General features: G+C 55.6%; 2 protein-coding genes across 2 annotated transcripts in view; one reads left to right on the top strand and one right to left on the bottom strand.

The window, feature by feature from the left end:
• The window catches only part of LOC309600776 (scavenger receptor cysteine-rich domain-containing protein SCART1-like), a gene marked incomplete at both ends in the record, with an annotated part of 35,039 nt that extends 33,058 nt beyond the window's left edge, over positions 1-1,981 (top strand). The window contains one exon of the mRNA XM_082333364.1: positions 1,932-1,981. Coding sequence (XP_082189490.1) covers positions 1,932-1,981 — 50 coding nt within the window. The remainder of the gene's footprint in view (positions 1-1,931) is intronic.
• The window catches only part of LOC309600793 (olfactory receptor 14C36-like), a gene marked incomplete at both ends in the record, with an annotated part of 247,700 nt that overhangs the window by 168,853 nt on the left and 64,587 nt on the right, over positions 1-14,260 (bottom strand). The gene's annotated exons all lie outside the window — the stretch shown is intronic.

Below are 14,260 nucleotides of genomic sequence, written 5' to 3'. Positions count from 1 at the left end.
GAGGGTGGGCTGAGCCACGTAAGGGACCAGGAAGGGTGTGTGCACCCAGGGTTGGCTCTCACGGGGCTTTCCAAAGGCGCTGGCAAAACCAACAATATATGTCCCAGCTCAGCAGTGCAACTGGCCACACTGGGCCCTGATCTGGTGTCTGCTCATTTCTTCCTGAGGGCACAGCCAGTTCCCTCCCCTCATCCTGGTCTCAAAGCTGGAGAAAGGGCTGACCCCTTACCTGAACATATCACTCCTGCGTCAAAACTGTGTTCGCAGTTGTGTTTACCCCATCCACTGTGTGTGCAGTCAGACAGGGCAGACTCGGTGCCAGCACAGTCAACATCATCCATCCAAATGGGGCCAGATCCTGGCCCAAAGTGTCCATACGTTGGGGCTCTGAGAGCAGACCCACAGCCCAGCTGCTTACAAACCACTGCAGCATCGGCCATGTCCCAGGAGTCACTACACACAGTCCCCCACTGGCCCTGGTGTTTCACCTCCACTCTCCCAGCACAGGGCCTGCCGCCAGCCTCCAGCCTCACCTCTGCAGCCCCTTCAAACACCAAAACACAGGACCAGTCAGGAAAGGGCCGAGCCCCAGACTGCAGCTCTGGGAGTCGAGTCACAGCACCAGGCTGGGAGCCCTCTCCTCCCTGAGCTGTCCCTGGGGAAGTGTGGGGGTCCCTCCTCTCCCCACGGGCTGTGCAGGCTGGGGGGGCCAACTCCAGCCCTGCTGGGCCATTCACTGCCCCACAGCCCTTAGCACCTCCTCTCACTCCAACAGCCCCCTGCCCATGCCCACCCACACACCGTGCCCCCAGGCCCTGCACAGGGCACCGTCTCTTCCCCAGCCAAGCACACCCTGGAAAGCCCCATGCCCCCAGGCCCGCAGCTTCCCCTGCCCACCACCTGCCCTGCCACCACCCAAACCCACACCACCCCCAGGGCTTCCCATGTCCTCAGGGAGCACCGAGATGATCCCAAGGGTCCCCCCAACCCATGTGCCCTCCTCACCCCAGGCATCAGCCCAGCCCCTGTGCTTGGCCAAGACACCCAGGAAGGAAGCTTCTCTGCCACCTGTGGGTGCAGACAGCCCGGGCCCCTTCTCTCTGTGGGGCACAAACTGCCTTCCTGGGGTCGGGGTTCCCCTGCACCCTGGGGCAGGGAGCAGCACACAAACCCTCCGGGGCACCCTGGAGATTGGCTGTGCCCTGGGGATCGCTGAGTGCTGCCATCACCACCTGGGCCACTGCCAGCCTCAGGGGCACAGGCCTGGGGAACAAGGGGTCCCAAAAGGGTCACCCAGGATGGGGGTGTCCATAAATGCAGCCAGGCACAGGCTGCCTTAAACACAGAGAGGCACGGGGAAAGGCACAAGGTCCATGGACCTGAGCACCTTCTGACCCTTGTCTCAGTGGAGCCTGGAAAGAAAGCCCATTCCCAAAGGGATCCCGATGACCCCGCTGGTACCCACCGGCCCTGGGCTGTGAGACAAGGGAACCGGCACTTACCCCTGCACAGCTGCACCCAGAGGAGCAGCCACAGCACCCGCGGGGACAGGAGTGCCTCCATCCCCATCCTGAGCCTCCTGCCCTGGTGGCACAGCCCTGCTGTGCCCCACTCCCTGCCACGGCTCCTGGGGACTCACGGGGACAACGACGATGGGAGGGTAATATATCTCTGCAGATGCTGACCCAGCTGCAGGAGGAGCCAATCAAAGCAGCAGCAGCACCTTTTGAGACGTTATCGGGAGCTATCTCCCCTCCGACACAGCCCAGCCCTCCAATGAACTTCTCCAGCGCCGTTCATGACCATATATGAGGGACATATGTGTCCCGCTACGGGTGTCATGGTCGTTACGTAAGGGAATCATCACAGGAGAAGCTGAGTGTGGAGGGGAAATGAGTCCGTCACCCCTTGCACCCTGCTGTGTTGACCAGGATCAGTGAGCATCTTCTACGGCGGGCTCATCGAAGAGACCAAGGTGTGAGTGTCCAGCTTCCCCCGACACATGGGAAGCACGGAGCTGGGACTGCACCGGGGTCTGTGTCAGGATGGGAAGGAAACAGCCCCTGCTCCTGCTACAGACCCCACTGTGCTGGGAGCAGCAGCTGGGCAAGGGCCTTGGGCAGGGGAAGAGCTCCATCCCAGGAGGGCTGGCTCGCCCGTCCCTCCCTGCACAGCCCCACCCTGGGTCCCTCGCAGGAGCCCGAGCTGGGCCATGGCCTTGCCCTGGCAGCAGACCTGCAGCCCAGAGGCTCAGTCAGGCCCCTGACTCTCAGCCTGTCCCCGAGGGGCCGTTCTTCCCCACAGGCGCATCGGGAGCTGGAGCCTGCAGGTGCACAAACCACAGCCCCCGTGGCCTCGCAGCGCTCGCCGCGCTCCCCCCGCAGCGCAGCGCCCGGGCAGGAAGTCTGTGGTTTCCTCCTGGCACCGTGCCCAGGCACATCCCTGCGGTGCCCCCGAGCCACCCCCACCCCGACTGCTCCAGCCAGGGCTGCAGGGGCTGCTCCTTCGGCCTCGCAGACACGGGGCCGGGCAGCTCCCGGCCCCCGGCATGCCCCGCTGATGCACACGGCCGCTCTGCACCGAGCCCCGCGGCCACACGGTGCCATTGGTGACGGGACCTCAGACCCTCCTCCTGCCACAGTTGTGTGCTTATGAGTTATAGTGACGGTGACCTCACACCCTCCTACAGCCACCACTGGGTGCTCAGCAGTTATAGTGACGGTGACCTCACACCCTCCTACAGCCACCACTGGGTGCTCAGCAGTTAGAGTGACGGTGACCTCACACCCTCCTACAGCCACCACTGGGTGCTGAGCAGCTATAGTGACGGTGACCTCACACCCTCCTGCTGCCATCGCTGTCTGCTCAAGAGTTACGACTGTCACACGGGTGTGGGTGCTGTGCACGGGCTTCTGCTGCTGATGGTTCTTCCAAAAAGCCATGTTTGGGTGGGGTCTAAATATTATTTTGATGACATCAGAAGCAGCCACACAAGCCATAAGCCTGCTCTTGGCCTATAAGCTGATCCAGTACTCGTGAAATCACAAGCTCATACACAAGCCATGTGCATGCTCGTGGCCTATCCGTCACTCAGCCACAGGTGATGTCATAACATCTAAACCTGCCACGTGCCTGCTTCTGGCCTATCAGGTGTTCTGACACCAATGACCCAACACCTACACAAACACCTACACAAGCCATTGTTCTGCTCCTAACCTCTCAGCTACTCAGGCACCAGTGACACCACAGCAACCTACAGCACCCATGGCCCTGCTCCTGGCCTATCAGCTACCAGGGCAGCAGTGACTTCACAAGGACTTACACAATCCATGGGCCTCTTCCTGGCCCATCAGCTCATTGGTCACAAATGACCTTGCAAACACCTACACAAGAGTGGTGCTTATTCCTGGCCTACCAGCTACTCAGGCACCACTGACATCACAAAGGCCTTCACATGCCATGTGCCAGCTCCTGGCCTATCATCTCCTCAGGCACCAGTGACCTCACAAGCACTTACACAATCCATAGGCCTACTCCTGGCCTACTAGCTCCTCAGGCAGGAGTGACCTCATGAGCACAGACACAAGCCATGGGCCTGCTCCTGGCCTAGCAGCTACTCAGGCAGCAGAGACCTCACAACAAGCTGCACATGTCATGGTTTGGCTCCTGGCCTATTGTCTGAGAGTGACCTCACAAGTACGTATCTGCCCATTTGCCATGTACGTCCTGTTGAGGTACTCAGTCTCCAGTGACCTCACCAGCACATACCAATGTATTTGTTATGTAGTCGTGTGGTGATATATTACATATATGTCGTGATATATGTTATATACAATATATATAATATCTATATCTCATATTATATAATATAATATATTTTAATATAATATTATAGTTTTCATATTATATAATTACAATACTAATATTATAAGAATTGTAATTTTATTATATTATGCTATTATATTATCATAGTTATTATAATATGTTTTGTAATAATATATTTTAGTATAATATATTTTAATTATATAAAATATAATTTATAATATACAATATATTATGATGTCATTATATATTTTACATATTATTATGTATATAATATTATATATTATATATTATATATATTGAATATATATCACCACATATATATCATTATGTTATTATTATAATATACATATATTATTATATATTATAATATATATATGGTGATATATATTCAATATCGTGTGGCAAATGAGTCTGTTATTCCTTGGAGGTGGCCGTAGCCCCTGGGCACGTTCCAGCTTGTCCATACCCCACCACCTTTCGGGCACCCCTCTGCCCTCCTGAAGCCCCCCCACCCCAGACCTGTCAGGCCTTGTTCTGCAGCCTGGGAAAGTGGGGGACCCCGACCTGGCCTCTTCCTTTTGTTTCTCTTCAAATTTAAACTTTAAGTGCTCACTCCAGTAGCTCTTATTAAAAACAGGTTTTATCTGTTTTATACCTATGGTTTTTTCTATGGCTTTATATATTTGCTTTCTATAGCTTTATACGTGTTTACTTATATATAAAAAATTCTATACTTAAGTACCTATACAGAAGTATATATATAAACATACCGTACCTATTTAGAAATAAATAAAAGATGTATTTGTATGTATTTGTACACTTACTTATAAATAGATATATGTTATATAAATGTAGCTATCTTTATATCTGAGCACTTCCTGACCAAAGGAGGTGGGCAGCCAATCGCAGGGCTGCCTGAGAACGTGTGGGTATGCAGGCATCATGAAATGGCTGTCAGCCAATCACAATGCAGGATGAAAAGACGTGGGGAATGAGGCTGTCAGAAGTGGCGGCCTCCCTGTAGGAAATGACAGGGGGCTTCCTTTGGGACGTGCCCCTGGGGACACTGGGACGGGTGGCCGGTCCTGCCAGCCAATCACAGGGGCTGCCTGAGAACACACGGCTGTGACGGTGTCGAGACATGGCCATTAGCCAATCACAGAGCAGTATGAGCTTTAACAAAAGGGCAGCTCACTGCCATGGAATGGCGGCGCCCTGTCCCAAAATAGCAGCCAAACCAAAATGGTGGCCCCTGTGGATGCAGGGGAAGGGCCTTCCAGGTCTGACGTATCTCTGGGCCAAGCGGCAGGGGTGGCCGGTCCTGCCAGCCAATCCCAGCGGAGCACATGGCCGGTAGAGGAGAGCGACTTCTGGGGCACAGGGCCCCTGCGGGTCCTGGGAGGGGGCGGGGCTTCCAGCAGAAGCGGGTGGGCGGGGCCCCTGTCCCGTCGTGTCTCCCGCAGCAGCGGTGCCCCTGCTCTGGCGTGTTCCAGGGCAGGGATCCCAACAGGCACCGGGAAGGCCCGTGGGGAGGTGAAAATGCTTCTTGGGAGCCGTGGGCAGAGAAGGGCTCACGGTGGGGTCAGAGCTCCCGGCTTTGTGCCGGACGTAAGACCTTTCCCCGCCTCCCAGGGCTTCAAGGCCGCACCACCTTCCTCAGCAAAATAATTACAGAAACACCTCCAACAACAAAAAATCCCCCCTTAAACTCCAGAGCACCCTAGGAAAAGAGGATGAGGAGAGAGAGGCAAGGGTTAAAGGAATAAAACCCTCAAAGTTCCTGCATCTGGTCAATGTGACGGATACACTTGACTCCGAGCCGCACTTTGGTTCAGGCTGACGCAGGAGCAACAGCCCTCACGTCCTTGGGGTGAACGTGTGAGCTGGAAAGCCCCTGGCTGACGTACAAGGGAGTGAAGGTGTCTTGAACAAGATTCCAAAAGGTGGTTTTGAAAGCCAAAAATACAAGTTGCCAGAGCTAAAATGAAGATATCGTGTCTATACTATTGACTGGCAGCCAACTACTTCACCCTGTACATATTACCATCAGGATGGGCCCAATGTGAGCTGTCCCTGCATGGCAGCTGGACGGCAGGCCAGGTGACTCTCCCCTCGAGCAGGGACGCCTCTCAGGGTTTGAGATCCCTTTCCTGAGACTGAGAGATCCTTCCTTAGCCAAGGCAGAGAGATCCCTCACCTGCGACAACATCCTCGGTAAGTGACTGAGAGCATGCTGAATTAATACTATGAAACATTACTTAATCCATATAGCTACTCAGATATTATAAACATGGTATGGATAATTCCGTTAGACATGAACTGTTGATCAAGTCTGAGACTAATTAATAAGGTGAACCTTGCCATCAAACTTATTGAACCTTGGTAAACAACTGTTAAAACTTTGTTAAGTTCCATCTAACTCATTGAACTCTGTCATATTATTACTTTACCTCAGTATAACCTATTGCTGCTTCTCTCTTTTGAGTGGGGTGCATTCCACTCTTCTGCCACACCACGGAAGGCTAAGCTCCTTCCTTTGTGCTCTCTCCTAGTAGGACACCTGTGAGGAAGAACCTTTTTCTTCTTTGTTCATTGCTTAAAGAAATGGTGAAGGAAGGTCAGAGAGGTGAAACATGGAGGTGTGCGCTTCTGGGTGTGTTACTAATCTCTAAATGTGCTCTGCGCCTTCTGAAAGGTGGGAAGGGCCTTCTTCTAGAGGGCAATGTCGCTGCTGCATGCAGAACCCCTTCTGACTGCCCAGGTGAGATGCTCCACAGGCATGCTGCTTTCATGCTGTGTATTTGAAGGCACAGGCCAGAAAGCCAAGAATTAATATCGTAGCAGACAGAGGAACGGGCAATGAGCGTTTCCAAGGCGAGTGACATAAATCGCACTGGGACGGTGGGAGCTGCTCCTGGAGTCACACAGAGAAACGTCCAGGCTCTGTGAGGTGTCCACGTCTGAGCTGTCCTCATGCACTCCTCATGTACACAGGGGTGTTCAGAGATACAAGTCCTTCCCTTGCCCAGGCACAGGCAGTGCATTGCAGCAGTCGTAGTGTCTCTGGCCTCCTGTTGCCACTCCCAGAGGCTGGCAGGCACCTCAGCCTTGCGGTGTATCGCCCTGCTCTGCACTCCTCTGAGATGCCCCAAGGCATGAGGAATGGACATGGGGACCTCAGTTCTAGGAAGCACATCTCAGTGCCACATGCAGGTGGTTTCCCAGGGGATGTTACTCTCAAGGGGAAGTGACTTGGAGACACCGTGTGTCCCACAGATGCTCATGGGATCCCCAGGAGCAGCTGATGGCATTTGTGCTCACTCGGGTTCATCTCCCCACGCACACACCACATGCATGCTTGCAATGTGTCTGTACAAGGCAAACATGGACTTCTGACCTAGTAATTCAGTGTCCCTCCATGGAGGGACAAAGAACCTCTGGGAGCTGGGGTGAGAGGCCAGTGCTGGCAATGGTGGTTGTTATTGGCTGGTGTGTGACGATTACCCTGGGGCAGCTTTCCTGGGGTGTCCAGCACACATGGGCAGAGACCAGGTCCTGCTCTGCTGGTCCTTCATGTCTCTGCCAGGAGGCCTGGCTGGGTGTGCGAGGACACTGCTGTGTGCCCCTACCCTGCACACTCACACACTTCAGCAGTACGTTGGTGTTTCCCTTTCCCCAGCACTTCCCAGCCCAGGCATCCCAGCCCCTTCCCAGCTCTCCCCACTCCCCAGCCCTCTCCCCAGCTCTCCCCACTCCCCAGCCCTCTCCCCAGCCGAGCACTGCAGCCCAGTCTGGTCTGGCCCCACAGCAAGGAGGAAATGGAGGTCAGTGGCAGTGTCTCTCCTGCTGTCATGTCCTGCAGAGGCCATCCCAGGAGCCTGCAACCCCCTGGGCCAGCCCCGCTCCCCAGGACAGCACAGAGTCCTGGCCCTGGGGCTCCTCAGGCAGCTCCCGCTGCCCCGGCCACAGGGCACCCTGCCCTGAGCTGGCACCCACAGCAAAGGGTTTCTCTTCCCATGTCTCCCCTGCACACACATGGCATCCTGCTCTTCTCCCAGGACATCCCATCTCTCCACAGAGCCTTTCCTCAAGGTGGGCACATCTGTGCTGGCCTGGCCGGCCATTTCTGCGCCTCCTTCCCATGCTCTCCACAGCCCCTGAGCTGGTGGTGCTGCTCTGCAGAGCAAGTGGGCTGTGGGACCTGGGGTCACAGGGGGACTCCACAGGGCTGTGCTGGTCAGGCTGGGAGGCAGACCCAGCTCAAGGACATCGCTGCCACTGCCTGCCTCCCACAGAAGCTCTTATGTGGCCATGGAGAGTGCTCAGAGGTACCCTGCCTTATTGCCAACACCACGAGATGTGTCTGCATGCTGCACTGGATCCAGTCTACAAAAGTGCACTGACGGTAAAATGAATCACTCACCAGGCTCCTTTCCCTGTGCCTGCTGCACCCCCTGGGGTTGCAGAGCCCTCGCTTGGCGGTTCACACCCAGATTTAGCACTTTATCTCTGGGTCCCTCCACCTTGCACAGGCCTGTGCTCAGTGGGCTCCACTCACTGCTGACCTCCTGGCACACGCTGTCCCTGCAGATCCCCTGTGCTCTGCTGGCAGCTCCTGATCCCTTCCAGAAAAGCACCCATCTGCCATCAGCCCTATCACATGCTGTAGAGCCCCAGGCAGGTTAATTGGAGACCCTTCCCCATCTGTGTGGGTGCTGTCCCCCAACCAGTAACACCTGAGACATTGCTCAGTCCCTGGAAGACCATACTGGGACCCATCCCACTGAGCCCAGGGAGAAACAAGCAAAGCAACAGTCCTCTGGAGACTCTATTCCTTGGGCATGTTCTTGAGAACAACTTTGGAAAAAGACCTCAGCCTTCGGGCACTGCCCTGAGGAGATCCCCTTTCCTGATGGGAATGGTGCTAGAGAGGCCAGCTCTGTCACTGATCTGCTGTGCAGGGACTCTGGACACAGGAACTGCCTCTGCAGCTCCAGAGAAGGTGTTGGAGGAAAAATCTCAGACAAAAAAAGTCCCTGCAGGGTCCTTCTTAATGTTTAAATGCACAGAAGGTGGACTGGAACTTCATGGAAATTCATGCTGTCTCTGGGTCAAACCAGACAGGTAGGTAATGAATTTGAAATATTATGAATTATGAAAATTGTTTGTGGAAAACTTTATCAGAAGTGTAAAAAAACCCAAAATAATAAAAAAACCAGTAACATTAACAACTACAAAACATATAAAAGACAAGTTGGGCCTGTAATGAGTTATGTTACAAGTGATATGTAGAAGCAGATGGGCAGTATATTGCTTCTAAAAAACCATCTAGTCATCAGTTTCCGCACTGCATCCTTGAGCTCCCAGTTCCTCATGCTGTAGATGAGGGGGTTCACTGCTGGAGGCACCACTGAGTACAGAACTGCCAGCACCAGGTCCTGGGGTGCGGAGGAGATGGAGGAGGGCTTCAGGTAGGCAAACATGGCAGTGCTGATAAACAGGGAGACCACAGCCAGGTGAGGGAGGCACGTGGAAAAGGCCTTGTGCCATCCCTGCTCAGAGGGGATCCCTTAATGGAAATGTTCAATATCTGCACTCATGACTCCTAAGCCTGTGGGCTGCAGAAGAGAGGCTTAGCATGTATTGATGATAATTTTCTCTGTGTCTTTTATTTTCCACCATCACATCTGGAGAGTACTATTTGTAGGGGTAGAAATCCTCATTTTTATCACTGAAAGTGTGGAGTCTTGAAACAAGACAGGCCAAAGAGCTCAGCTCTCTGTGGCTCAGGGCAGAGTCAGGGGAGTTGCAGTGTCCATCAGTCTTGTTCCCAGCTGCCCTCTGCTTTCACTTCTGCTACCTCGAGGATGACTGCACACACATTACTCTTGAAAAAAAGAAAAGCAACTGGACTCTGATGAAAGCAGGGGAGTCCTGTTTCAACAGGCAGACCTGCGAACTCTTCTTTTTCCAGCACAGAGGTGGAGTTGTGATGGAGAGGGCAGGACACGACCCCTCCCAGAGAGAAGCAAAGGAATCTGAGAGGAGACTGGCGACCCACAAGGGATGGCTCAGCCCTCCCTGGGATCCTACAGGAGAGCCGTGCCTTTCTGGGGGGCAGCACGCAAGCCCAGCAGGACGGGCAAAACAGACAGTTGGGTGTCCTGAGGATGGGGTGTCTTAAATGGAGAGTCAGCTCATTGCCCAGCAGACAATGGCCAGCAGACATCTCCAGTGAAGGCCCAAAAGAGAGCTGCCTGAACGCGGCCTCTCCCAGTCCTTCTTTGCAGTTGCCTCCCACTCCCTGCCCACGGCTCTGCTGGTTGGAGCTGGAGTTGCCAGGAGCTGTTTCTCTTTCCCCAGGTCTCCTCCCTGTCCCTGCTCACAGATCCCATCCCACGCGCTGTGCACTCAGCTCTGCCCTGCAGACACCTCCTGGCAGCAAGGCACTGCCCAGGGGATCTCCCTGCTGGCAAGTCTTAAAGAGAATATCAGGATAACCCTGAGGAGACCACAAAGCTGATGTTAATGCTTTCTGTAGGCTGAGATGTGTGAAGTGACTTCATCAGGTTCCTTGAAAAGCCTAGTCATCGCTCACAGTAATGCTGTAGGAGTCTCTGTCTCTTGTGCAAACCTGACAGCTCCATCACCATTTCCACCTACCATCACAGCTGGGAAGTGAAAGCTCCGACCCTGGAAAGGACCTTTGCTCCCAGGTAGCCCCTGCCTTGATGTCCTTCTTGAAAAGTGCCCTGTGAAATGTCCCAGGGGTGATCTGGAGCTGTGAGCAGCCCTCACCCATGCAGCACCCTCTCGACAGCAGAGTGACCCTGCCCTGCCCCACCGGGGGTTGCTCCTTCCACGCAGAGCTGCTCCCCGCAGTGCCATGGGGAGCTCCCTGGGCAGGCTGAGTGCTGACCCTGGCAGGGGGCAGAGTCCCTGCCCCAGCACACAGCCCCCTGGGGTGCGGGGACCCTGCTCAGAAGGACAGCCCTGGGCGCCTCCACCTGCACACTGTGGCTTCACAGCGATGCAAAATTGCCTAAGAAGAGCCCCTCCTTACAGATGCCACAAGCTGTGGGCTGTGCCAGCTTGAGGAGATGCCTCCAGGAACTACAGCTGCATTGCCCTGCACCCAGAGACTGACCGTGTCCAGGGCTGCAAAGATTTCTCGTCTTTTGAGCTCTCAGTCATCCTCCCAGTCCTGACCGCCTTTAAGCTCTTAGTCTGCCTTGCTCATCTCCCTGAGAGACCCTGGGAGGGCCCTTCGCCCTGCTGTGCTTTGCAGAGGAGCTGCTCCTGGGCAGAGCTGTCTCTCTGCAGCGCAGCCCAGTTGCCAGGAGCTCCCTCCATCCCAGCAGCCTGGACCAGCTCAGCAGCAGAGGATCAGCCCAAAGCATTTTAATGACCCCTCTGGTGGGTTTGGTGCCGAGTCCATGAACCTCAGACCCTGTGAGAAAGCTGATGAAACCTCTCAAGAAGTCAAAGTCAGGTGCAACCTCCAACGTCCCTTGGAGCTTTAATGGCTCCCACTGAGGGACATCACTGACAAAGCAACCCTGGGGGCTGGTTAGAGCAGAAAACTGGAGGCAGCGATGAAAGGTAGGCAAAGGCTTTGTAAAGGTGGCTCTGATGCTGAGTAAACCTGGATGTGTTTTATCAAGCCAAAGGGCCAAGGCCTGGCCCCAGCCCCTGGGAAGGGAGATCCCATCCCACACACATGGCTCGGGGAAGTGTTTTCTGGGGGCGTGCAATGCCAAGTGCAGGACTAGGGTACGACATCTCCCAGGCTCTTGGGTGGAGACAAGGAGGCCATGAGGCCCTAGTGCTGTAAGCAGCAGGTGTCTCCTGGCAGGCCTTGGTGACACGGACAACAGCCACAGCGAACGGGAGAAAGACCTCAGCTCTCCTGGGGGCTTTCAGCCTTGTCAGCTCCCTTGACCATCTCCACCACAGGCTGTCCTATGGTGTCCTAGGCCTGCACCTGCTTCCTTGAAGGCTGTGGACATCCACTGTGGACTTTATGCCCTCCTGCCCTTATTAGCACTGGGATCACGCATAGGGTGTTTATAATCCCTTTAGACCGATCCATCTCCAGGCACAGGCCAGTCAGTCCAGCTGGGAACAGCCCAGAGTTCTTTATTTTGGAGTTATAGGTGGATCTCGGCAGCCAAGAAGCCACCCAGCCCCTTTGCTAACAGCCACTGCTACAGCCGCCACTCCCGGCACCTTCCTCTCTGCTGCGGTACCAGCATCTAGCACTAGGGAGGAAGAAAGAAAAGTGTATGATCGTCTGACCAGGAAGAAGGCAGAGAAATGCTGCAGGTGTAGCTCAGGCCGCCTGTGATGGGATCTGGTTATGATGAAGCCCCAAGGTGTCTGTGAAGTGGGAGAGGCCCCTTGTGCCCCAGCCCATGAGAAGGTCCCAGGTGCAGCTGATCAGCCTGGGGCTGAGTCAGGTTGGGCCAAGACCTTGAGTGTCCCATACAGGTGTCCCCCCTCAGGGCAAGGTGTCTTGGCCCAGGACTCTGCAAGGGAAGGACATGCTCTCTGGTTTGGAAAGGGGAGAGCCAGCCATCAGAGGGATCCCTCGGTCTTGAGCCAGGACTTTCACATCACCCATGGAAAGCCAATCCTGGGGGCCCAGGCAGACCCCTCGGGTGTCAGGGAGGTGCAGGCCAAAGCCAGCCTCCAAAACCTGCTTTGGTCTTGCGAGGGGTGTCAGAGAAATCCCTCTTTCCCACAGGGCTGCCCTCAGTGCAGGGATGGGCCTTGCAGCTGGGGGAAACACCACCCCTTTCTGGAGATAGTTACCAGGGGAGCTGCCTCTGCTGCTCTTGCCGCCGCCTGTTGTTCTCAGCAACGTGCTGGAAGATCTTCCTCTGCACCTGATGTGGCTCCAGCCTTCTCAGGACCTGGACCGCTTGTGGGGAAAGGTGGCTGCAACAGCAGGGAAACATCATCCCTCAGCCCCTGCCGGAGACCCCTTCTGCCTCTCCCCTCGTCCAGCCTCTGCACCCACCCGGTCCCGCATGTGCCCACCCTTTCACCCTGTGGTGAGTTTTGGCCCTTGGCTGTGGGGGTAACCCACGTCATGCCCGTGTTAGGAGACATCAGAGGGTGTCCTACACAACCCCAGGGCGCAGGGATGGGGGTCCTGAACATCTCTGTGGGGTCGCGGCTGCTCGACTGCCCCAGGCTGTGGCCAGAGCCAACACACACTTACTCAGGCTGGAGTCTGTCCAGCTGGGCTGCTGCTGCCATCTGCTCTGCTGGGAGAGGCTTTGCAGCCCTTCTCCACCTCTCGTTGACCTTCTTTCTCCTGGGCTGGGCTGGAGGGTGGGGAGTCCAAGTGCCTCCAGTGCCCAGTGCCTGCCAAGCAGGAGATGCTCTCAGCAAAGCACATGGCAAAGAGAGGTGCTGCTTCCCAGAGGACCTCTTGAAAGGGGCCTGCAGCAGGACCTGGGAGCTGGGTAACTCAGCACCACGTGCCCGTCATCACAGCTGACGGCTGCTTTTGCCCCTCGGATCCTGCTGCCGCCCATCTCTCCCTCACGGGGGTGAGCAGGCAAACCCCTGCCCTGCAGCTGGGCGTCAGTCCTGCTCCCAGCCCCTGGAGACCTGCCACCCTGGGTGCCCCCACAGAGAGGGTCACTGCTGCTCTCAGCGGTGTCAATCACTGCCCGTACCTGCGGCAGCTGTCGGTCCTCCCCTGCAGCCCAGGCTTCCCATGCCGCCCATTCTGCCTGTGCTTGCTGTCGCCGCTCTTGCCAATGGGTCTTTGCTTGCTCCCACTCTGCAGACAGCTGGCAGACCTCCTGGAGGGCATGGAAACGCAGCAGCAGGCAGGATTAGTCTCAGCTCCTGGAGGGGGATCCCTTGGGTCTGACCCACCTTGGTGCCCCTTGCCTCAGCTGGTCGGCCGGCAGTGCTTTGCCCCTACCAGATCAGGGGCCGTGGAGTCATGCCAGGCTCCTCAGCTCAGGGCAAACACAGCTGAGTGACCAGAGACCTCCACTGTCAACGACCTAGAAAGGACTTGTACATTTTCCATAGCCCCTGGCCAGAATCAAGTGTTTCATGACAACCCAGGGGGCAATAACAGGCGGGAAGGATGCGCAGCACCTTCCTTGTCGTGAAGAAGATCTGAAGGAGGCGGCGGACAGGTTACAATGAATGCACGCCAAGGGATCCTTTCAGGATGGCTCTCTGCACAAAGAAGCTTTTGCTGAGTCTCAAACAGCATGGTAGTTACAGCAAGGCAGAGCACGTACCTGCAACGCTCTCTTGCAGCCTTCAGAGGACGGGAGTGCAGCGGTGCCCCTGGCTGGAGGAGCTGGCTCCTGCCTGCCTGCCTCCTTCGTCCTGGGGGAGCTGCCTGGACATGGCGGGAGCACACTGCAAAGAGAGACCAGGAGGAGTCGGCGTGAGCACG

This window comes from Platalea leucorodia (assembly GCF_965183815.1).
Source record: "Platalea leucorodia genome assembly, chromosome: 25".
Classification (NCBI taxonomy): Eukaryota; Metazoa; Chordata; class Aves; order Pelecaniformes; family Threskiornithidae; genus Platalea; species Platalea leucorodia.
Note: the sequence above shows the minus strand (reverse complement) of the source record. Positions and strands in the feature narration are given on the sequence as shown.